This window comes from Fonsecaea multimorphosa (assembly GCF_000836435.1).
Source record: "Fonsecaea multimorphosa CBS 102226 unplaced genomic scaffold supercont1.9, whole genome shotgun sequence".
Classification (NCBI taxonomy): Eukaryota; Fungi; Ascomycota; class Eurotiomycetes; order Chaetothyriales; family Herpotrichiellaceae; genus Fonsecaea; species Fonsecaea multimorphosa.
The window spans coordinates 39,536-62,847 of NW_015971643.1; the positions used below are offsets into that span (position 1 = coordinate 39,536).

At 53.0% G+C, this 23,312-nt stretch overlaps 7 protein-coding genes across 7 annotated transcripts; 3 read left to right on the forward strand and 4 right to left on the reverse strand.

Annotated features, from left to right (window-relative positions):
* Positions 1-76: 76 nt before the first annotated feature.
* Z520_05170 (uncharacterized protein) lies at positions 77-1,636 on the reverse strand (the record flags this gene model as incomplete). Its single annotated transcript, XM_016775673.1, has 1 exon — positions 77-1,636. One exon carries the CDS (start codon positions 1,634-1,636, stop codon positions 77-79), a length of 1,560 nt encoding a protein of 519 aa, XP_016632832.1.
* A 2,767-nt stretch (positions 1,637-4,403) lies between these two features.
* On the forward strand, positions 4,404-7,324 carry Z520_05171 (uncharacterized protein; the record flags this gene model as incomplete). The annotated part of the gene is made up of 2 exons (XM_016775674.1): positions 4,404-5,145; positions 5,199-7,324. 2 exons carry the CDS (start codon positions 4,404-4,406, stop codon positions 7,322-7,324), a joined length of 2,868 nt encoding a protein of 955 aa, XP_016632833.1.
* An 870-nt stretch (positions 7,325-8,194) lies between these two features.
* On the reverse strand, positions 8,195-9,640 carry Z520_05172 (uncharacterized protein; the record flags this gene model as incomplete). Its single annotated transcript, XM_016775675.1, has 1 exon — positions 8,195-9,640. The coding sequence occupies one exon, from the start codon at positions 9,638-9,640 to the stop codon at positions 8,195-8,197; it is 1,446 nt and encodes a 481-aa protein (XP_016632834.1).
* A 608-nt stretch (positions 9,641-10,248) lies between these two features.
* Z520_05173 (uncharacterized protein) lies at positions 10,249-11,957 on the forward strand (the record flags this gene model as incomplete). The annotated part of the gene is made up of 2 exons (XM_016775676.1): positions 10,249-10,281; positions 10,350-11,957. 2 exons carry the CDS (start codon positions 10,249-10,251, stop codon positions 11,955-11,957), a joined length of 1,641 nt encoding a protein of 546 aa, XP_016632835.1.
* Positions 11,958-12,999: 1,042 nt separating this feature from the next.
* Z520_05174 (uncharacterized protein) lies at positions 13,000-14,698 on the reverse strand (the record flags this gene model as incomplete). Its single annotated transcript, XM_016775677.1, has 2 exons — positions 13,000-14,317; positions 14,367-14,698. The coding sequence occupies 2 exons, from the start codon at positions 14,696-14,698 to the stop codon at positions 13,000-13,002; spliced, it is 1,650 nt and encodes a 549-aa protein (XP_016632836.1).
* Positions 14,699-16,097: 1,399 nt separating this feature from the next.
* Positions 16,098-16,872, forward strand: Z520_05175 (uncharacterized protein; the record flags this gene model as incomplete). The annotated part of the gene is made up of 2 exons (XM_016775678.1): positions 16,098-16,412; positions 16,480-16,872. 2 exons carry the CDS (start codon positions 16,098-16,100, stop codon positions 16,870-16,872), a joined length of 708 nt encoding a protein of 235 aa, XP_016632837.1.
* A 3,571-nt stretch (positions 16,873-20,443) lies between these two features.
* Positions 20,444-21,564, reverse strand: Z520_05176 (uncharacterized protein; the record flags this gene model as incomplete). Its single annotated transcript, XM_016775679.1, has 2 exons — positions 20,444-21,068; positions 21,125-21,564. The coding sequence occupies 2 exons, from the start codon at positions 21,562-21,564 to the stop codon at positions 20,444-20,446; spliced, it is 1,065 nt and encodes a 354-aa protein (XP_016632838.1).
* Between the last annotated feature and the right edge of the window lie 1,748 nt (positions 21,565-23,312).

A 23,312-nucleotide genomic window follows, 5' to 3' on the forward strand; every position in this document is an offset into this window, starting at 1 on the left:
CGAGAAGCCGCTGTCAATCGCCACAATGGGCTGATTCGTATATAGATCCTTCCTGCAGGATCGGTCCCAAGTCAGATTACATCGGCAGAACGACACTCCTCCTAGGCTGTCTCTGGATGATTGGATCGTCGGGATGAAGCGAGCTCATCGAACTGAAAGGACCGACTCCATCTCTGTCTTGGAAGACTCGGTTCAAATTCACTGCAGCCTTCGTGTACAGGACATCAATGGCCCGCTGGTCGCGGAACGGGTTTGGTGACTTGTCCCACGCATGGGGCACGCGAGGAATCGTCTTGTGGTCGATCCGCTTGCCCAGATGGTCAAGCCGTTCGGCGAACAATTGACCTTCACGCAGGAGCATGTCCCACTCACACAGCCACATCTGAATATCGCGTGGCAGGCCGTCACGGATCATTTCGTCGGGCGCCAGAGCGGGAGAGGCGTAGGGGCTACAGTGGTCACCGTGCATATCCGGCGCAGGCAGGTATGAAAAGTCGAACAAGTCGGTGAAGGTCTTGGAGAGGCATTTCTTGGGATTGAGAGACTCCCTGATCTTGCGTGACCGGGACATGGTCCAATCCAACAGCGGATACCAAGCGACGATAGAGCGGATCTGGAGCGGGGTTCCTGTCTTTGGCCGCACTAGGTTCGAAGTAGACAGGACAGAGCCTGAGGGTACAGGTGTGAGGAAATTGTGGAATTCGTGGTGATGATCGTCGTGGTCGGTCATATATGAGCCATATGTGTCGGTAGTGTCGGCGCTGTGTCCGGTCATGGGTCTGGAACGGAACTTCTCCAGCCCGTTCATCTTTCGATGATATGCCAGGCGCAAAGGAGCCGAGAAGGCCAGGTTCGCGCCCGCAGAAAACCCGGAGAGCGCAATGTTGGTTTGGTCGATATGCAGTTCCTCCGCGTTTTCGGCAATGAAGACAAGTGCTTCAACACAGTCGTCGACCGGCGTGGGGAAAGGATGCTCGGGAGCTCGTCGATAGTTGACACTGACGAAAATACAGTTTGTATGTTGAAGAACAACTCGAGCCCAGTACTGGTCATCTTGTGCATCACCCAAGCAGAAACCACCGCCGTGGAAGTTGACGACAACGGGAAAACGGTGCGAGGGATCCCTTTGCAAGATCTCGTCGTATATTGGAGGGAGATAGAAATAGAGCTCGATCGGCTCGGTATCGGTCTCAATGCCCCATTTGAAGGCAGGTTTTGCAGGACGAGGCCAGGCCCAGCTATGAAAGTACATGCCTAGCATTTCCAGGCCTCTCCACCACTTTGCCTTGATTGTCAACCATTTCCTAGATGGGATATCCTTCGCAGACAGATGGTGGGACATGGACCGAGGTCTCATAGAGAACTGACGCTCCTCCTCTTCATTGGAAAAAGTATTAGAGAACACTTCACTGAGCATGTGCCCGGGAGGCTCGAGGGTATGGCCATTCTGGGCCTCGCTGGCGTCGGTGAAAGTGATTGTGTGACTCTTTGGCGAAGCAAAGTCCTGGGCCTCAATGTCGGCTGCTGGACGTTCGGTTTCTGGTTCTGGCTCGGCTTGAGGTTTGGTTTCGGTCATTGGGATCTCTTCGCCTTGTGGCGTCATATTGGAGTGGGAAGGCGAGGGAGTTCGAGGCATGATGGCGAGGTGGGCGCGAAACAGGCTTATCGTAGAATACGAGCATCGAAGAGCGAGAGGGGACGCGGGTATGATGTAGAGGACAGACGTGTCGAGTTTGAAGTTCCAGATCCTGCACTTATCAAATATCGAGCCGGAAATTTCAAAAAGGGCTCATCAATAATGGAAGCGTAATATGGAAGGACAGGGTCTCGCAGGTACAAGAAACTCGATGGCGACGCAGTAACGTTAGCCCGGTAGATGCAATGGCATGTGATTCACGACTAAGTTGCGAGGTGTGCTTGTAAATGGCTGATTGTGGAAGTCTTTGCGATATGGTGGCAGGGCGGGTGCAAGGGAGGCTTGCAGCGTAATAGGTAGACGAATGATGAAATAATGCACCAGGTCAAGCGTAAGGCGAGTTGTTTGCGAAATCTAGAAGGTTTCATTGCTGGTCCCTGGTGGACGGTGGTGGTGCTGGGCCAATCTGCTTATCGGGGTCTATCATGCCAGCAGTGACGCGTGGTGACAGTGTGGCTGTGGGCTCAGCTTGTTGCGGAAGTCTGGCATCCTAAAACGTCTGGGGCTGGTTAGGGCCCGTGAGAGAGCCCTTGGGCATTGGGTGATCCCAGACAGGAGACAGTGGGCACCCAGTGGGCATCAGGTGTCGAATCATGGGCCGGAAGCAACCACTTAGAGGGTATCCCCCGGGACAATTCCAGGCGAATGATAGGGAGACCCTGAGCCCCAGAGCAGCCGTTTAGGCGATCTGAGGGAGTAACCTTCCCTCAACTAAAAAATTGCCTCACAACAACTCCTTGAATTCCCCGGAGACCATACACCTAGCCAGATACCGAGTAGTATAAGTACGTATTTGAGGTACGCAGCGTACCCTTACTACAGGATCGTACTCGCGACTAGACGAGGTATACAACAAGGTTTCACTCAGTCTCACATGGCTATCTGTCTCGATACTCAATACTCGATACTCACACCACTCGGGAGTCACTGGTCCCGCAAAGCTGTAGTTACAGATCCCCCTGCCACTCCGTCAGCCTCGGACTCCAGATGTTATGGATGCGTCGTATCATGTTACTTGTTTTCGTCCTGTGTGTATGGACATAATGGGCTGCCCCTTTTCCTCAAATGGGTCCTCAACAGCGGTTCCTGGCGATTGACTGACCCAGCCGCCCGTCTGCACCCCTTCGTGGTTCGGGCCACCTCACTCGGGGGCTTGTGCCTCTTGGGACCGAGTAAGCAGGGTCCTCTTATTCAATGTGATGACTCGCGAGAAGATCAGTCAACAAACGCCACATATGGGTTGCAAGGCCAACAGACCAGAGGGGACAGGGTTTGCGTACTCGCAACAGCTTTCTTGTCCCGTCTGGTAAAGTCTCGTCCCGTATGTGGTGCGATTTGCGAGGTGGCAGATTTCTGGGTAAGACACATATATCGAACGTCTCCTGCAGGCTTCGGTCCTCTTCCTCTCCCTCTCTCGCTGCTGCACCTTTTCCTAAAGCTAGGCCATCTCAGGCTCAGATGAGGACCCAACCTCCACAAGCAAGGTTTTAGGCGCCTCAGTAATCACAAAGGGGAGAGATGAGAAGGCTCGCACAATACGGTCACGTGATTGTGGCCTGGAGAGGAAGTGTCTTCGCTGTGAGGCTCGCCGTGTCTCCCACAGTCACCCAAGAGTTGTTGCTTGAGATCTCACTCGGCCCCTGTTTGCGCCGTCCAAAACAGCAGCGCCCAGAAAGCAGCGGCTCAGAGGACGCCTCTCAGTCATTGGGACTCGGGAGGCCAAGAAGGGTTGACAGTCTGGAGGGGAACTTACCTCAGCAACATCCAAATGGAGAAAATAGCTGGCCGACAGGGAAACGATGTCGCTGCAACAATTGGGTGTTTGACAACCCCGCCTTACTCATCATTGCTACAGCTGATACACGTTAAACCCGCAGGTCTCACGGTGCGAGAGAAGCAGCGAAAGGGCGACCCAATGTGACCCAGAGGTAAGAAAGAAGAAACCCCTCCGCTGGCCTCTGCTGGCCTCTGACGGCCTCTGACGCATTATTGGCACCCATGGGCCCCTCTCTTCCGGCCAACGCTTGGATTCCCGTCCAACAAGGTTCCGGTACTGCCGCTCATATTCTTGCCTACCTCTTCCTGGTGCCAGTGTTCCTGCCTCTCTCGATCTCTTGCCCGTCCCTGCTCCTGCAAGCTGCTGGCCGCTGCTAAAGGTTGAGTGCTTGCAAGATTTCCTATTCTGTGCTTATCACTGCGGCATAGCAAGCTGCTTCCAAGCAACTCCAGCAATTGGCGACGGAACTCCTGCCAATCTTATCGGCGTCCATACCCTTCACTTTTCCCCTCCTCCCTTCCTCTCTCCCGCTGCCCCTCCCGCTGCACGCCAACCTCTCCCTCTGGCGGGAAACGACAAATCGGTGAACCCCCATCAGACTGAGCATTGACATTGAAATACACATCTCGGCACACGAATCATATATCGCCGCACTCCTTCCGTCACTCAGTTGATTGTGCTGTGCCCGCAGCGTCGAGTGGTCTGCGCTGAGCGGCAAAGCCATTCGCCGGGCGCAGTTGCAGGACTGCTCACTCAAGGTCAACGTAATCAGGGCTCCATATCAAGAGCCTTGTCTCCAAACCCCGCCTGGGCCAGTCCGTCCGAATATCTCAAGACCAAATTCAGCTCGACTTTTACAGACGTCTGGACTTCATCTGCCGGGCACTCGTGTTGTAGGCAGAAAGACGTCTCCTACCCCTCGCCGCCATCATGTCGGTCCTTCGCAAAATCTCCAAACACGTCCACCCAAATGGAAGCGAGACTCCCAAAGACAAGACTGAGGGGCACATCTCCCCCATTTCCTCCCAGAGCCCTGGGCCTCACCGTCGCTCCCTTGCGCAGTTCCTTCATCTGGGCGAGAGGTCGGACTACACCTCCAGCGACAATGAATCCGAGATGAGCGATTTTGACAGCGATGGCTTGAGCAAGAACGCGCAAAAGAGAGCCCTTGCAAAACAAAGAAAACATGAACACCGTTCGAAACTGAGTCTGGACCATCGTGACGACTCTGAGGAGCGCATCAAGAAAAGACTGGAGGAGGCCGCCAAAACCGAGACGGAAGAGATGAAAGCTCGGTATGGCGAACTTCCATTGATGCAATCCACGACTAGTCACACTCAGAACCGCCTCGACCTAAGTACAATCACGGAGGAGATGGCTGGCCAAGAAGTCATCTTCCGCTGCAGATTGCACCATGTCCGGAACATGGGTGCTAAGCTCGTTTTCCTGATCTTTCGACAACAAATCTCCACCATTCAAGGCGTCCTTGTCGAGGAACCTGGTAAGGTCTCGGCTATCATGATTCACTGGGCCGAGCATCTGCGCACTGGCAACATCATGCTCGTGAAAGGAGTACTCCAAAAGCCACAGATTCCTGTCAAGTCTGCTTCTATTCACAACGTAGAGGTCAAGGTGACCGACTTGCACATCATCGTAAAACGGGCAGAGCCTGGTATGTTGCTATGTGAACCAGGTCAAATGATACTCTACTAATTGTGCTCCTAGTCCCTTTCTCTGTTCAGGAGGCAGAGTTGACCATTCTCGACGACGACCAAAAAGTCGACGGCCGTCAGAGTCAAATCCCTGACCGTGTAAGATTGGCGAACCGGATCATGGATTTGCGAACTGCCACTTCCCAGTCCATCTTCCGTATCCAGGCCGCGGTGGGAAACCTTTTCAGGTCTGCTCTGGACGAGCAACGCTTTGTGGAAATCCACACGCCCAAACTCCAGGGTGCGGCAACGGAATCCGGTGCCTCGGTGTTCAAGGTCAATTATTTCGGCCGTCCCGCCTTCCTTGCCCAGTCTCCTCAATTGGCTAAACAGATGGCTATCGCATCTGATTTTGAGCGAGTCTACGAAATTGGCGCTGTCTTCAGGGCAGAAAACTCCAACACCCACCGTCATTTGACCGAGTATACGGGGCTCGATCTGGAGATGTCCATCGAGGAAAACTATCATGAGATGATGGACATCATCGATCACACCCTCAAGGGGATTTTCAAGGGTATCTACACAAAGTACCGCACAGAAGTCGAACTCATCAAAGAACAATTCCCCAGCGAGGATCTTGTCTGGTTGGATGAAACGCCTAGAATCCCGTTTAAAGATGCCGTCCAGCTTCTCACCGACTCGGGTTGGTTGAATGAAGACGGTGAACCAGTCTCGCCTCTTGAAGATCTCGCCACTAGGGACGAGATCCGTCTTGGCGAGCTTATGAAGGAGAAGTTCAAGACCGACTATTATATCTTGGACAAGTTCCCTCGATCTGCTCGTCCTTTCTATACCATGCCTGATCCAAATGACGACCGCTATACCAACTCTTTTGATGTGTTCGTCCGCGGGCAAGAGATCATTTCTGGTGGTCAACGCATCCACGAGTCTAAGATGCTCGAAGACAATATGCGTATGGTCGGCATCGATCCTGACGATATGGCAGAGTACATGGAAGGCTTCAAATGGGGTGCTCCTCCTCACGCTGGTTGTGGTGTCGGTCTCGAGCGTATTGTCATGCTTATTCTCAAGCTTGGCAACATTCGCCTGGCCTCATTATTCCACAGAGATCCCAAGTCATTCCCTGCCAAGCCGGCTGTCGAGAAACTTCGACATCCCGAAGCAGACACTTTGAACCCTGTCTGGAAACAAGAACGTGGCCGGGAAGTGGCAGTTCAAGACCGGAAGATGCCCGACCTTTACGACCTTATTGCAAATTACGGCGATGCAACTTCTACTTCTTGGGGCGACGAGCGTTACCAGATCTGGCGTCATGCGGATACTGGTGCTGCAGTGTGCTATGTGCCCGAGGGCCATTACGCCATTCTCCCCGGTGATCCTCTGTGCCATCCAAGCCAATACTACCGCGTTGTCGTCTCTTTCCTCCAGTGGCTGAAGCGGGAGACACGTTTGAAACCCTTGTGGTTGTTGCTCAGCCCGGAGTTGGAGGAAGTCCTGGGTGAGAGGCTAGGCTGGAAAACTCTATCCTGTGTCGCTGAAGAGCGTGTTGATCCACACAAGAAAACCGCAGAATCTGATCCGGAGGTTGCAAGGAAGATTCGCAGGGCTCAGAACGACGGAGTCAAAATCATTGACCTTGATCCCAAAGAGCCAGTTCCTGAGAGCATTAAAGAACGTGCCAATGCCCGGGTCAAGGACTGGTTGTCCAACCGGAAGGGTACCCAGATTCATCTGTCGAACATCGATCTGTTCCGAGACGAAAAGCACAGGCGCTACTTCATCGCCGAAGACAAAGAGGGCGTCCTTTGCGGTATCGCCGTCATGTGTGAGATTGCCCCACGGAAAGGCTGGCAGGCCAAGTATACCTTGGACTTCCCAGGAGCACCTTCCGGAACAATTGAATACCTTACAACACATGCGCTCAGCGCTGCTGCCAACGCTGGTGTGCACAGCGTCACATTTGGTGGCGGTGCTGCGAGTCACTTGACGCCGGGCCATCATATGAGTGGTGCTAAGGTGAAGATGTTGCAGGCCACGTACGATGCCATTGTCAAACAGTTCAATCTCGCTAGAAAGTCCGAATTCCGAGAGAAGATGGGGGCTGTGGCGGATCCCCTTTGGATTGCCTATCCTCCACATGGTCTTGGTTCTAGAGGCATCAAAGCCATTATGCGGTAAGTACTCCAACCAGAAAGAAGCTACATGGTCATACAAACAAAGCTAATCAATCATGACAAACAGATTCTTCCAGGATGATCCTTAGAAAGGTGCAGGTCGTCCACGTCTAAAGTCATATCGCACGGTCCGGTTAGCTCGAGCAAAGAAATCAATAATGACACGAGTCAAATATGTTCTCTTAGGCATTCCATGCAGCTGGTACATTGGTTGACGCAGGACAGACGCAAGGACCTTTGCTACGTTTCCTTGGGACTTTGGACTTGGATACGCAGCACAAAGATGGTCGGGTGACTACAGCAAAAGAGAGGCAGGCCAGTCTTAGGAGCTGATCTGTGGACGAAATTTCGGCAGCAGTTGGGAACTAGTGATGGGTTTCAAGTGTGATGGCTGTCAGCTTTTGTTTCCCCCTTAATGTTCGTTGGATGATGCTTTCAGATACCACATAGCACAGCAAAGCAAGAACCTGGCATACAACTCCCCAACACGACCCCTTTTGGCGAAGTGGAATAGATCGACACATCTCTGGCCTTCTGAAGACTTATGCTGGCGTTGACTCGCCTATGGTTTATATTCGAATTTCCCTCCTCAGTCCACCTTGCTGTTGTTCATGTACATCAGCCATAGCCATGCACGCCATGCTCGAAAGGAAAATCCCACTCAGCGTAACTTTGCGCTCAAACAAGAAGATCGTCATCGTCATCGTAAGCTCTATGCATCTCAGCTGTACATAAGTTCATTTGTGTCGTGTCTTATCCAATCCTGTCGCGCCTCCCTTCCGTTCATCCCTGCAATGCTCCACGGATCAAGTCACACAAGTGTATATCCCCCCTTTACTCTCGCGTTGGAGATCTTTTCGGACCTCGGTGTGGGTCATGAAGTGTCCTTCATCCGGCCGCACACACTACAGGTCCACCACTGATCTTCCATCCACGTCCCGCACTGTCCACAGGTCCATCCCAGGGGTTTTGTCTGGGCTTTTTCCTTGGCGGCGGCTTCGAAGCGCGCGATGTTATCGGCCGCGCCAAGGCGGGGACCGCCAAGCGCGGAGGTGGAAGGATGGGTAGGATGAGCAGCATTGTATGCGCGGGAGCGAGGCAGGGATGTGTTGGCTTGAGAAGGTTTGGGTCGGGAGTTTGACCTCGAGGAGCTGCTGTTGGAGGGAAAGGTGGGATTGGCAGGCTGCGAGTAGATTGCCGGTCGCTCGGTTTCGCAGGCTCCGCAGAGCAGGTAGTTGATCGGGTTGATGAGGGTGCAGACTTCGCAGGTCCAGGTTTCTTCGTCTTGTGGCAACAGTGGTGGTGGGTGGTTGAGGGGTGGTGTGTTCGGTTTTGTCGCTTTCGGTTTTGTCGCTTTCGGTTTTGTCTCGGGTTCATACTCTTTACCGCCCGTCTGTGCCTGCTGTTGCTGTAGTTGCCGCTCGATCTGGAGTTGTTGTTCACGTAGAGATCTCGTGTCCACGGGTGGGAAGATGCTGTTGCCCTTCTGGATACCACCGGTGGGATTTTGTTGACTGGGAGGGACGTATCCTGGCCCAACCATCTGCGCCTCTTCTTCTTGAATCATGTCGATGTATGCCTGCATCAACGCCGCCTCGTCTTCATCCGCTTGCTCGGCCTTGGTGGTGGTGACTTTCTCCTTTTTGACAGCCTCTTCCTGCATGATCTTCCTGCCCATGTCGGGCGTGGCACTGGCACAACCGCGGCTGATGCGGTTGCGTTTCTCGGCGGCAGCGGCGATGATCTCCCGAACATTCTGACCTCGCAAGATCCCCTGCCCGCCGACTTTCCCTCCGCTGCCTTGCGAGAGGACGGATACCTGCCGACGTCTCTCCGCCGCCGCACGAGCTTGTCGTTGGAGCTCAGGCCTGGGTATGCCCCGACCACCAAGCCGGTTTCCCTTGCCGAGAAACCCTTCGCCAGTATAGCCCTTGCGGAGAAGCGTTTCGTGCTCGTCGCGAAGTTTGTCCCACAGGGCATTGAAGGCCTGATCATGCGGTCCGTGGACAATGTGACATAACTCATGCAACATGGTATCGACAACGTTCTCGAACGGCAGAAATTGCGTCTCATCTCCCGGGTAGCGCAAGCGGAGGTAGATCTTTTCGCCGCGGTTCTCGTTCAGACCCAGCAGATAGGGGTCGTCGGGGATGAATTCGCATAGCATCCCGACACGCCAGTTGCGGATCCGCATGATGGGTTTTACTATAGAGGCGGTCTTCTGAAGGATGTGTAGGGCTTCATTTGCGCGAGATTTCGTAGACAAATGTCGAAAGTGGTCGACCAGGGGGTCGAGTTCTGTTCCGCGTGTGTAGGCCATCTCTTGGGTTGGATATTGATGACTGCAAAATGAACGAGGAAACGGAACAAAAACCGGGAATTTGAAGATCGGGGTAGATTCAAAACGAGTCACTCTTCAACCCCGGCTAGGGTAATGCTTGCAACTCCGCAGTGAGAGTGTTACCCAACTTGAAGACCGCCTCTGCGCAAATTGTTCGTGACAGTGGTCTAGTGATCGCGGAAGTGGAACAGTGAAAAAAAAAGGAGACAAACAAGATAAAACTACCTGAATGTAGCACGCTGCCAGATGCTGCTCAAGACGCCGCCGGAATATGCTAGAAGGAAACCGTTTGCTGCTCAATTTTGTGAGGGAGACAAAGAAGGGATTCGTGAGGGACTCGTAATGTATCTCAGCCTGATGGCGAGAGCCCTGTCCACGTGATCTTTCATTGCATGTGTCGTCCCTCGTCTGCGATTGGGCGTCGCCAGTCTCCCATTCTTCCCCGCGCCGCCAGCGTGTCCCTCATACTCGGTACTTGTACCTGAAGGCCAACACCTACACTCGACCGTCAAGCTGTTCCCTAGCCAAAGCACCAGAAATTTCATTGACAGCTTGACGACAGAGTACCATCATCAGCTCATCATACAATGACGAGTGACGACCAGCAATTCCTGGACCTGGTAAGGCTTCCCCATCACCCAGCATCACTTTTGCGACAAGATCCCGGACTGACCACCCCTCTCCTCAGCTTGCATCCATCCCACAGGACGTGGCCCACTACGGCAGTCGCATAGCAGACTACGTCGACAAGCACGCAAATGCCATTGCCAGGGATATCCGCGACGCCATCGACCGAGCAAGCTGGATTCCCGACTCCCTCCGCCCTCCGCGCCAGCCGGGCGGCGGAGGCCACGGTCCATTTTTCGCTCGTCCACCTCCCCCACCTCAGGGTCTCCTCCAGAAGACCACCGCCTGGGTTTCCAGGAACCGGACTGTGATCGCAATAGTCGTGGCGTTCACCGGCACAACCCTGTACCTGATCCACCGCAGGAAGAAGGCACACGCGAGAAAGAGACGAGCGAAGAAACTACCCAATGGTGCCAAAAAGGAGATTGTCATCCTGGCGGGCTCGACCTTCCACGACGCATTGACCCGTTCGTTGGCTCTTGACCTTGAACGCAGAGGCTATGTCGTCTACATCACCGTCTCCTCGACCGAAGAAGATTCCCTTGTCCAACAAGAAGCAAAAGCCGATCTGCGCCCGCTCTGGATTGATTTGACTTCTACGGTCCCTAACCCAGCAGTCGACGTGCATCCGAACCTGGAATCCATCCGTGACCTCCTTACGAAGTCGTCTCGATCCTCATCGCCCAGCAGGAGCTCGCACCGCTCAGGTTCCTCCATGGGGAATATGACGTTGGCCGGCCTCATTGTCTTCCCCGGCTGCTCAGGATACAGTGAAGGACCACTGGCTTTGCTTCCACCTTCCGACATCGTAGATACAATCAACACTCGCCTTGTCTCCCCTCTTTTGACAGTTCAACAATTCCTGCCGCTCCTGGCAAACCACAGTCCCGATCCGAAATCCCCTTCATCAATTATTATTGCATACCCGTCGATTCCGCACAGTCTTTCTCCACCACGTCAAATTCCAGAATGTCTGGTCACATCATCCCTCTCAGCACTTGCAGCCTCACTGAGACGAGAGATCACGGCAGCAAACGCCCATATCACTGTCTCGGAACTGAAGTTGGGGAACTTCGACATGGGCTCCGTCTCTTCCTGGTCACGAACGACGCCGACTCAATCGACGCTCCAACCCGGTCCGTCGTCAGCGCTTACGCACAGTACCTCTCACTGGCACTCGTCGCAACGTGCCGCTCACCAACGCAAGTCACTCGGCCAAAGGAGTTTCATCCGTGGCTCCTCGGCGAGGGAGTTTCACAACGCCGTCTTCGATGCACTTGCGCCGCCGCAGACATATAGACCATTTGGATTCACTTCTCTGGAGTTCACTTCGAACACAAGACCAAACGTCATCTTTGTCGGCAGTGGTGCCAGGCTTTATGACTGTGTGGGAAAGTTGATGCCCGGTGGACTGGTGGGGTTGATGATGGGATGGAACCGAAAGAAGACAGCTTCAGCTTCACGGTCTTCTGAGGACGAAATGTACAAGTCCACGAGGGACGATGCAAGCGGCAGCAGTCCGAGCGCAAGTGGAGTGGGCACTCCTCCCCCCGGCGCTGGCAGCTCGTCGTCCACGGCAGGACATCATCCACTTTCAGCTTCTGCTTCGGCGTCTGGATGGGGCTTCCAGTCGCTAGGCAGTGAGAGCGGTATTTGGGAAAAGGTATGAACCATGCATTATGATGATGATGGTTGCTGTTTCAGTTGTGCTAGAGAGTCTAGCTGGCTGTTTGGTTGACGTTGTTTTCATATCTTCGGATTTTGGGCATTCGGTACTTACCTACCTATACTCTTGTCTATCGCCTGGGCGCGTACGAGCCACCCTCACGATGAGTCTATCTATCTATCTATCTGCCATACCCCTTGGGAAGTGCTATCGAGAATCAAGGTGGAAGAAGGAAGAAATGGCGAGACTTGACGTCTTCACTCATTCATTAGCTCGTTTCCATACCTACCTGCCTACTTATGTAGGTACTTAGGTGCTCTGGCTCTAGCACTGGCAGTCATCAAATTCCCTTCTCAGTTTTAGAATGTTAGAATTCAACTCGCTTCAAATTTTAGTCTTATTGGATGATTAGACTGAATGACTAGGAAGGATGAAGGAGAGAAAATGTCATAATCGAGAAATCACAACAGGCTATCCAAAAGGCAATACAATGACTCCCACGACCGTGACTCCTGGCCCTTTCCTTTCATAAACCCTTCAACTCCCCATTCAAGTTCCTGGCTCAACAATCTGCCACGGCACGTCATTGTCTGCTTTTAGTTGTCAATGGCACAGCCAATATCAGTATACCGTAGACTTTGTGCATCGTTATCATCGTCATCAGCGTCCGCGCCAATTGCAAAGCATTCGTAGTTATCGTCCCGTGTCCGAACCCTCTCTCTTCCCTCAAATTTCCCCCCTTTTCCTCATTCCGTCGTTGAGAAGCTCTTCGAAAAAAAATCGACCTATTGTACGCGCTCTCCTTTGCGGTAGATGGGAGACGACGACGTTCAATGGATACCCTCTTGAGGGGAGGCTCGCTGCGAGAGGATCCCCCATTCCATGTCTCTGTCCGTCGGTTTCACGGATTCCCAACCTGCGCTCCGCTTTCCTGGCACATGTGCCGCCTCGCTTGTATCAGAGTGATTTGGACGTGAAAACCCCGTCTCCCAAGAGGTATTCCACAAGAAGCTGCATGAATGGACAATCATCCAAGACCGCTGAGTTAATTTGTCCCCGCTGGAAGATCACGATCGAGTCTCCACTCGTCCAATTCCGCCCAGATGTGTTGGTGCTCAATTCGAAGCTGAGCGCGCTCTTCTGTTTTCCCGAATTGCTCAAGAACAAACTCGACTTCAAATAAAATTCCATGAACGACTGACTTGGTGAAGTAGCCCTCGTTTTGCAGAGTAGCCTCGAGTGCCAGCCGAAGGAACTTCTCGCTTTCTGCTGGCTTCTTCATACAATAATACACCCAACCCAGTAGCCTCCATTCATGGATTCTGTAGATGTCGTCAATCCGCTTGCCAGTAGGGACAGAACTTTCGCTGATTCTCTGCATGAGGAATTGCTCGGCTGCCAAGTAATCTCTCCTTTGTATTGACAAATTGACCCATGTATTCATGACTGTAGTCCACACTGGGGGTGGAACAGAAGAATCGCGTTGAACAGCTTCCCACAGAGGCCAACACAAGTTAGATGCCTTATCAAGTTGCCCGGCCTCTTCGAAAAGCGCAATTATGGATAGTTGAATTCTGGCGGAGTCCGTGGCGTCGTGGATTGTTTTCGTTTGGTCAGACAGGAGTTCTGCATACGATGTCAAGCATGAAGCAAGGTGCTCTTGGTTCATCTTAAGAAGAAGCGTTGCAATATTGGGTATAGGATGCGACATCTCCCAGCTTGTTCTCGCTAACGAAGCAAAGAATTTCAGGACTAAGTTCCGCATCTCCCAATACTCTTGGGGAATATATCGGCGGGTTGCGAAGACTTGAATCAGTAGTGTCATCAACTGGAATGGTTGGGTCTGCAGGACAGCACGAAAGTGAGAACAGCTTTGATTTATGAGGCAATACCCCGTGGAATCGCCTTTGCGAAGAAGATGAAAAGCATCTGTCAGCCCACCGAAAACTCGCCCAAGCCCCCGAGTGTACCCATATTGAACCTTGGTCCGGTCCTGTCCTAGATACCACGAATGATATCGGTCGGCGTATTTTAGTAAGGCCTCGATAGTCTGGGTTTCTTGACCTAGTTTGAGCTGAAGTCGCTGCGGAGCGGGTGTGCGGCTGAGTTGCTGGCGCCCATTTCGCCCATTTTTTCTCGAGTCTGGAGAAGGCCGAGGAGCAAGAATGACACGGTTCCTGTTTTGCATGACAGGGCGCCATAATCGACGTTCCTTGATGGGCAGGCCGTTCAGCTGCAACAGCAAGGTGTCACGGGTCTCTGTTGGCGCTTCACGCAATTGTCTGATGGCATCGAGTTTCTGCGGTTGTGTGTAGTATTTCCGTACTCCCCACTCCCGTAGACGTTTCTTGTACATTTGCTCACTATGGTTGTCAGCTATGTTCCCAACTCAGCGGGCGTTCTCTGACGTACGTGGCATCAAAATCATGCTGCTCCTTCATCCTCTTTTGCACTTCATCTAGGTGGAGCTGCTGACGAATATAGAGATCTAGGATGACTTGTTTCCTTTCCTCCCAGATGATAGATGATACAGGCTTCCTCCTCAAGCGCAGAGGGGGTGGAGATCGCCACTGCGGTTGGTTTGGCCCTGGAGCGACATTTTCCAGGCGAGTTTGCTCGTCGACGCCGGAGTCCAGTGGTTCGATGGACGAAAATGTGGGATACGCATCGGTAGCACCAAGGTCATGTTCAAAGGCTCCAAAGTCGTCGCACATGTAGACGTCGGGCTGAGAGATCAAAGCCATGTTCTCAGCCTGATGGGCCCACCCAGTCTCCGCGGAGGGTTGTAGCAGTGGGGAGATGTCCATTGTCAGGAAGATTGACAGGGAAGCGGGAAACCACAAACACCCGGAGAGTGATCGACATTAAATACATCGAATGGGCACCTGAAACGGTGTCCATTGTGTCGCTAGAGTAGAACTTTTGCTAGGGTCGTGAACGAGGTCGCCTGAGCAATGATTGAGCAATGAGCTGGAAGCTGGCAGCTGGCAGCTGCATGCACGCCACAAGAACTTTTGAAACCCGCCGAACTTGAAGCTTGCAACCAATCACGATGTTACATATGCATGCTTTGCTCCAACCTCTCCTATCTACACCGCGGGGACGGACACTGCCAGGCTCCTGCACAAGAAACATTCAGAACAAGTGCTGCCGGCGCCCATGATCCTTTCTCCTTGCTATCCTGTGTGGTTCTGGATGCAGGAACCGCCCTCCACCTCGCCACCTCTAGCAGAGGATCAACTGCCGCAGCTTCGTCCAGCCTCACCATGAAGCACAAGGCACACCATATCTTCCAGCCCGTATCAAAGAAGTCAGAATCTCCTTAATGGAAGCCATCCATGATCGCTTATCCACCGCTCAAAGCCCTCCTGCCATGACCTCTTCCTCTGTTTCCGCCGCTGTTCTTCCGATGTTCTTCCTCGTCCAGGGACACTCGGCCCGCGGCTCCTTAACTGTGGCCCATGCTGATAGTCATTGACCAAGATTCCCGTGGCTGTCATGCGTTGAAGCAAAGAGTCCACTAGGCCATGCAGTACATTGCAACAGCGATGACTGGCGTCCTTCACTGCAAGCCACTTGCAGTTCAATTGCGCTGTCTCAGGCCTCTCGATTCGGGTTAGGGATGGAGCTGCTCTTGAAGTTGCTGAGTTCTGCCGGCGCCAGTCTGTCCTCTTTTGGGAGACTTTCCGGACCAGTGATGCATGCTCGAACGAGGTTGTGACTGGTTATCTCGGCGAAGCCCAAGAAGTCGTTTGCAAGCATACACTGTGGTGAAAACCACGGCAATTACAAGCCTACAGCCCTTCATATCCTGCGCTTTCCGACCGCTCTGTGTGACTATGCGCCAGTGCAATTCTTTTCAGCATCCGGACTTTTATTCTCTTTTGTAATATGTCACCATGTTGGAGGGAGAGGGGACGGTATAAATACTGCTCTACAACTCATGCATCATCAGCCATTTGTTTGCTCCTTTTTAGCAGAGACATTCCATCAGCCATCAGCTCCCAACGCGGCTCAAGCATCTGCTAACACTTGGTGTTGTGTGGCCCTAGGCAGCGAATCATGGCGTCGAGCCATATGATGTCGCTTGTGCCCTGTGGCCCAGGTTTGTCTGTAGGAGACAAACAATGGAAAACTCCGGCCATGCAGGAGCAGCAGCCACAAACGGCCGCTTTCTTCATTCGCAGTTTAGACCACCCCCAAGGCCAGCTATTTTACATGGCCAAACCAGAGGATGTCTCGTCCGCGCCTCCCGTGGTGATTAGACGGCCTCCCTTGCCCGAAGTGCGGCAGATCTCTCTGCAGATGCTGGTTCCGTGTGTCTTCTTTGTCCAATACCCCTGCCGACAGAAATGCCGCAGTCTTGGGATCTGCGTGCACTACCAGTTCGTGATCGGGTGTCGAAAGTGTCCCGATGGCCTGAGGTGTCCGGATTGTGTACAGAGCAAAGTCGAAGAGGTATGAGATTCTCCCATGTTTGTCACTTGAACTCGGACCGGGCTGACCACCTGGGAATCTGGCACAGGCGATCCAAGCAAACCGCAAGTGCCCAATCCATCAAGACCCCGCGCAGGCGAATCCCATCAACAACCGACCCGAAGACTTTCTGGCCAACGACAGCCAGAAAGAAGTGTGCGACCAAGTATTGCAGCGATCTTTGGCCTGCCAGTGGGACGACATCCCAACGATCCCGACCACGAGGACTACCGAGGAAGATCAGTGGGAGATCCACCGTGGTGACTTTGATCGCGAAAGCACGCCCAAGGATATGCAGGATGTCAGGATGTTGGAGACACTGGATGGAGATGATGCGACGGCCGAGCAGAATCCATTCCAGATGGCCATGACCACCGACCTGTCTACATTCTTTGGTGGTCCGAACGGAGTGCAAGTCGATATGTCGCAGGTATTTCAATAGCGCCAACGTGGTGTGTACTGGAGGTCGCGGCCACGCGCTGCTATCAGTGACAAGTCCTTTCCATCATATTATCTAGGGTCCAGGTGGTTGGGTGGATGAATGGATGGATGAGACCATTTCAGGCAGAGGCATCGGTCACAAGGAAATTATGCTACTATGCAGCAGTGGTCTCTGCACTTGAATCTCCTGTACATGTAACAATCTAAGGGAATCTGCACTCTGAGCTGTGCCCCATGTTCATCGCGAAGGGCCAAAGAATAGACCATTCGCTTCTTAAACCACCACAACGTCCTCGTCCCGGAGACTGACTGCTCTTGACCACCTGCACTCTTGTGACTGATCCAAGTTCAACCGATCAACGGAACCACCGACTAACTCACCTGAGATATCAAGGCATTGACTGAAATGACGGATTGGGACTGCCAGAAGCGGGTATCCAGAAGTTGTCCAGGTCTATCACCCGTGTGCAGGACATGTCATAATCCCCATCCCCATCCGCATCCCAGTCATCTCACCTACATAGAAACGCGGTCAGGGGTGTTCTGTGAGACGAAACCACCCACCAAGGGTACGCATGTATGTCCTTGCCGCCGAACGTGACTGCGCTCGCCGCTCGTCGCTGGATCCTCCATCCTCCAAGGCCCCGATCGATACCTTTTGCATGCCCTGTTACATCCACTCGAGTCTTGTCGCAGAGACATGTCGCTTTCACCCTCGGACCCGAGAGTCCCTCAGGCGCGCTTGCCCGGCCGCCCAAATGGGTTGTGATACGGTGATTTAAAGATGGTTCGCTACGCTACGCGGGGTATTCATTCAGGACGGGGGAGGGAAGACCCCGAAGGAGAAAGAGAGGAGAGGAGAGAGAGCGGACTCAAGAGAAAGAGGAGAAGGAGGAAGAAGAGGAGATGTGTCTCTGTGTTATCCATGACAAATGTATGGATGTGTAAACAGTGAACGATCCCGGCGAGTGAACAATGCCTGATCTAGCGGGGGTGACTTGATGTTCCTGAGTCGACGGCTACCGAGGAAAGGGAGATTTCGGGGATGCTGTGTGGTCCTTTACTCTAGACCAGCAGGAATATACCTAGAAAGAGAGGGCAGTCCGTCGAAGGGATGAGTTGATCTGTATTCGGTACGAGGTACACAGGCAACAGAGATGGCTCCCCCCTGAGAAAATCCACTGTCCACCACCGACAGCAAAAGGCTTCTTGATAGACAAAACCATCCCCAGGTATCGCGCACTGTGGCATCCATCGACGACGACACTTCTCCTGACTCCCATTACCCGTGAGCCTACTCCCAGCAAAATGCCTACTGCGTCCTGGGTACTACGGCGCAATCAACACGGAGCTCACGAACGGATTATCCTCAACTCCTAGATCAGGAGCCGAGGCAATCAATTCCCTATTTTGTGTCGGATCGTCCTCTACGAATCAGTATTGCAGACAACGGCGCGTCTCGAGTGCAAAGGTTAAATGGTCGTCATGGAGTCTCTCTCGTTTCACTACTATGGCTCTATCAAGACGTGTCTGTCATACTCGTCACTCGTACCTGATGAGACTGCCACGTTCGCTGCAAGTCGTCAGGGGAATGATGTCGTCGGTGTCGGCGTACTCGCGAGCAGCTCCACGTCAATAATGCGATCTTCAAATTCGCACGTTGTGCTTTGCCCCATTCTGGGGGCGCTTCGGGTTCGGCCTGTAATACATCGGAAAGGCTATGTCATTGCACTGTTGAATTGGAGGGGATGTTGTGGAGCTTTCGCTTTGCTCGCTCCCCAATCCTCGGGACTGAACAACAAGCTGGATTCACACTCTTTGTGGTGCGGCCAGGAGCCTGTAGGACGGGGCACTGGTAGCTTTGGGGGGGGGACAGATGGACCCTGGGAGCGGTAGACTGCGATTTTTAGAGGTTCTGCTCAGATTTAGTGCATGCTGTAGGCGTAGGCCCGTTCAGCATCATGATGGCATGGTGCATCATCGGTCCACGGGTCGCAGGTGAGATTACATCGTTGCCAAGGGGGGAAGGAGTACGTAGTATGGGCTGATGCCCAATTGTGTGCGATGCAATGCCCTCTGGCGGCGTTGGACGCCAACAGGGTCAGCCTAGTCGAAAAGCCGAATGCCATCAAGGAGGACATTGTCAAGCACCAGATGCGGGAGTGGGATTGCAGCACCGAGGTGGGCAGCGGTGGGCAGCGGTGGGCAGCGGCGGACAGCTCGTCACTGGTCAGTGGTTGCCAGCGAGGTGTACCCGGTGGTCTGTGCTTTCGGAAAAGGATGAGATGGAGGGTGAGTGGAGGCGGCTGGGAGGTCAGATGTCAGGCAATCAGAGATGCCCGAGAGCGCCACTGACGCCAATGGCTGGAGCTAAATAATCCACTTGGAGGTTTGCGACCGATGCCAGTGATACCGCGGGGTTCGGGCGGTTTTCGTTGAGCCAGCAGGCGTTGTGGAATGGCACCAGCACGAGACATGATCGCGTCACAAGTCAGAGGTGAGACTGCCCAGTGTTGCGAAAACGATGGTGTGGGCTTCCTGGCGTGAGGACAGCAAACTCTGAAGAAAGATGATGTCGAGAACGAACATGACGGTCAATTGACGTCGAAACAGACTTGGGCTGCAATGATGTCATAGGCTTCCCTTGGGCGGTTCAACAGGCCCTGAAGCCCACGGCAGGCGACACGTGACACAGGGGTGCATGCCGCACAATCCAAGGATTCAGCTCCAGCATCTGGTGAGATTGTCAAAACTGTCAAAACGGCAAGAATCCGGCAAGATAATTCACGGTCAGGGGGTTGCATTCACTCAGAAGCACCTTACGTGAAAAGAAAGAGGCCGGCTTGTAATTGATAGCGTCGTCTGTATTGAATACCTAACTTCCTAATGCTCTTGCCTTGCTTCTGTCTCACTAGCCCCAACTCTTTCTGAATAGTCTGCATGCCCGCATATGCACAGAGATACGCCGACAGCCTAAGGTCCGCAATGCACACCGCTGGCGCACCCCTCCAGCAGCTCACACCACCGCGCCCCTCCAGGTAGAAGTATTCGAGCTCGTCCTTCATTCCAGAAGAGCAATCTCAAGGACGTCGCACAGACAATCTTAGTCGATTCTGACCGAGAAGAGATCCTGTTTCTCCATCAAGACCAACAACCCCCACAGATTGGTCCTTGAGCATCGAGGCGCGCTTGTAGACAACAAAAACATGAACCTTTCATGGAAAAAGCCATCATCTCTGGGTATCAGGTCATCATAATAAAAGGTGTAAGTCTCCAGTAAACGAAAGTCGTGAATCGAAAAGTCATGGCATGGTCTAGATGCCAGTTGCCACGTAGTCGCCTGCACCGGGCTTTTGAAATCCTGTCCCCTCTATCATCCGTTCCTTTTGATTGTTGTACACTGGCGTCGCACGGCTCCAACGCGTAACGCTCGATAGTAATGTACATGGAGCAAGGGAAAAAGCAATCAATGAGCATGGCCAGGCGTGCCAAGGTCATCATCGGCAAGGGGTTGCCGAATATGGCGCTTTTTGGATTTTGCTTTAGGGTCTCACATGCCGGACCTTCACCATTCACTCCTCAATGTCCGAATGGCTAGCACTCGAGAGGGAGTCACCCTTGTGCACTTTCTTGTGTCGGCGCAGATTGGAGACAACAGAGAAGTGACGCCCACATCCCTCCACGTCGCAAGCGAAGGGCTTTTCACCTGTGTGGCTGTACATGTGTGTCTGCAAGGAGCTGGGACGGGTGAACCGCTTGTCGCAAACCTTGCACTTGTGCTTCTTCTGAGTGTTGGCGGCCATCTTGGATGAAAACTGACCCATCATTGACTGCGGGGCAGGAGGTCCCATGGGAGGGCCTAACAGCTGATTCGGTCGAGGGAGTGTCCGGGAAGCCGCCATGGATTCATAGCCCCCGTCGGACGCTGCAGAGCTGTAGTCTGTGGCAGAATCGGTCACAGAGCCTACTGAACTAGGCGCGTAGTAGGCATAGCCTCGTCCTGATTCGTTCGAAATAGACGAATGCGCCGAAGATGCTTGCGGAAAGCCATAGGAATCTGTCGACGCCCTCTGGGCTCGAGCCTCATAGATGTTCCGGGGCGTCAGATCTTGTAGATTCTGGTGGCTTAGCGCCAACATGCCCCGGGAGGCGTCAAGTTCACCAAAACTGGCATTTGCAGCACGAGAACTCTCGACCCTGCTTCATACACTTAGCATCATGACGAGAAACAGAAGTATCCAGGGTAAACTTACGTATCGGAGAGTTTCCTGTGTTGCTGCTGCTGCTGTTGCTGCTGCTGCTGGTGCAGGGACTGGGCGTAGCTGAGAGAGGAATATGACGGGGCGTACGACGCCGAGGTTGCCGCTGGCGAAGAATAGGCTTGTTCTCCGTAGTTGGGGCGCGGCATGTCTTGAGCGTAACTTAGTAAATCCGTGCCAGAAAATCCAGTGCTGGAGTAGGCGCTACCTTGTGCCATTGAGCCAGTAACTGGTGGCATGTGGGAGTAGGGCATTGAGATTCCCGATCTCGCACCGTCGGTCTTGGACAGCGCCGGAAAGGAAGAACTGGAGGTGCTTGTTTGATGAGACCAAGGATCGCTAAATTGCGGCGTTGTGTGCATGTTGGGATACATATGATCGTATGTTATGCCGCCGCCGTAGTGTCGACCTTGGTTGTCAATGACCATCGTCATGGAGTCGGTATTCGCAAGAGCGAGTTGCACAAATGCAAAGCCTGTTGATTTAAGACCCAAGAGTGTCTCTGCTGTCGGTTGCTGTCGCAACAATAAATGCCTAAGTCACCAAGACAGGCCCAGTTTTGAATCTGGTTCCTGAGAGAGAAGAGGTAGAAGACGACCCAACTTTCTCAGAGGGGATCGGCGACTGTTATGTAGCTCCTTGTGTGGAGAACCTGGAGGTGGCCCGACTACCAATGGTAAGGCCCCAGTCGATCGATGTTGATCTTTTGCTGCAGTGGTCGATAGTGGCAGGGAGCAGTGCCTCCTTGATAGCGATAGCAGTCCTTACAATCGAGCAGTTCTCCAACTAATTCGGCGAGCGGCAGATCGACAGGATTGGCTGAGGTAAAAATGGTTGTGATGTCGAAAGGTAGCGACTGAGGGCCTTTCAACCACACAATTAGGTCCCGGGTTGGAAAACTGGGTATTGATAAATCTTCCTTTTCGGCGAAACAAAAGTATCGCGGTTGGTAGATTGGATATCTCCTTTTCCTTTGATGCCGACGCGGTTGTTAAGTATTTGGGAGTGCGGATGTCGTCTTGTCTCAGGTTGCGGAATGTTAAGAGTAGATGAGATCTTTTGAAGTTTCAGAGAACAAGGTTGTCTCGCGCAAAGGGTGGGGAAAAGTCAGGGTAGATAAGTTGTTTTGGAAGCACCGAAGTTGACCGTGGGTTGTGTTGAGGAAAGAGGTTACGTCGGTGGAGGTGAACCCTTCTCTTTTCCCACCGCTGGCTAGCAGTTCTAGGGCAACTGGCATCATCACAATTGTCGGTTTTGCCCTTGACCCTGTGGCCCTTCGCCCTCGCTCTCACCCTTGTGTGCTTGGGCTCGTTTCTTGAGTAATGCAGGGTTTCTTAGCTCGAAGGCTTGCTGGATGGCGTTTCCTGTGGAGAATCCGAAAGCCAGTTCGACTGGCGGAGGGAACCCTGGCAAACCAGCCCGGAGGTTGGATGAAATCAGTGGGGTGGATTGAAGGGATGGGGATGGGGGGGCACCTTGCTTGGCTACAAGGAAAGTTGAAGATGAGAAGCAAGACACTTGGAGCGGACAGGGATCCAGGGTACCGGACCAGGGTGTGGCCTAAAAGGGTGGGAATGAGGGCAATCGGCCTTTGGCTTGATCAATTGCGTGTGTCGGTCATGTTTGATTGGATCAAGTCGGCTGTCTCGAATAGGATGGATTGTGCAGGCTAGCAACCCTGGTGCTAGTGGAGGCAAAGACCCTGCCCTTGCCCTAGAGATGAGGCTTAGGACGACAACAGAGACCGGGATAATGACGATCGATGCAGGTGTGTGGGTAGCTAAGCCCAAGAAGACGAGTGGATCTCTGCTTTCATGCCAGATTGGAAGATGGTGGCTTGCTTTTTGCCAGCCCAAAATTCCTGTCGTGGAGGAAGAGACAGGGATGGGGAGTTGATGATAGGAATGCCCGTGGTGTCATCGAAGCAAGACAAAAACAAAAAAAAGCTTACAGCATGTCAGAGTTGAAAAGGAGAGGAGTCGGGCAAGACGAAGAAATTACCTGCAAAGGCTAATGGTTACCATGGTTGACGGAGATCTTTACCTCTTACCAGTATATACTCCGTACAAAGAAAACAAAACAAAACTGCAGCGTGTTGAATGCGACTGCAGTTCCTCTTTGTCTCCTGCAACGAAATGGCAGCAGTTGCTGTGGGCAGGATCCCCCTCCTCCTCCACCGGTG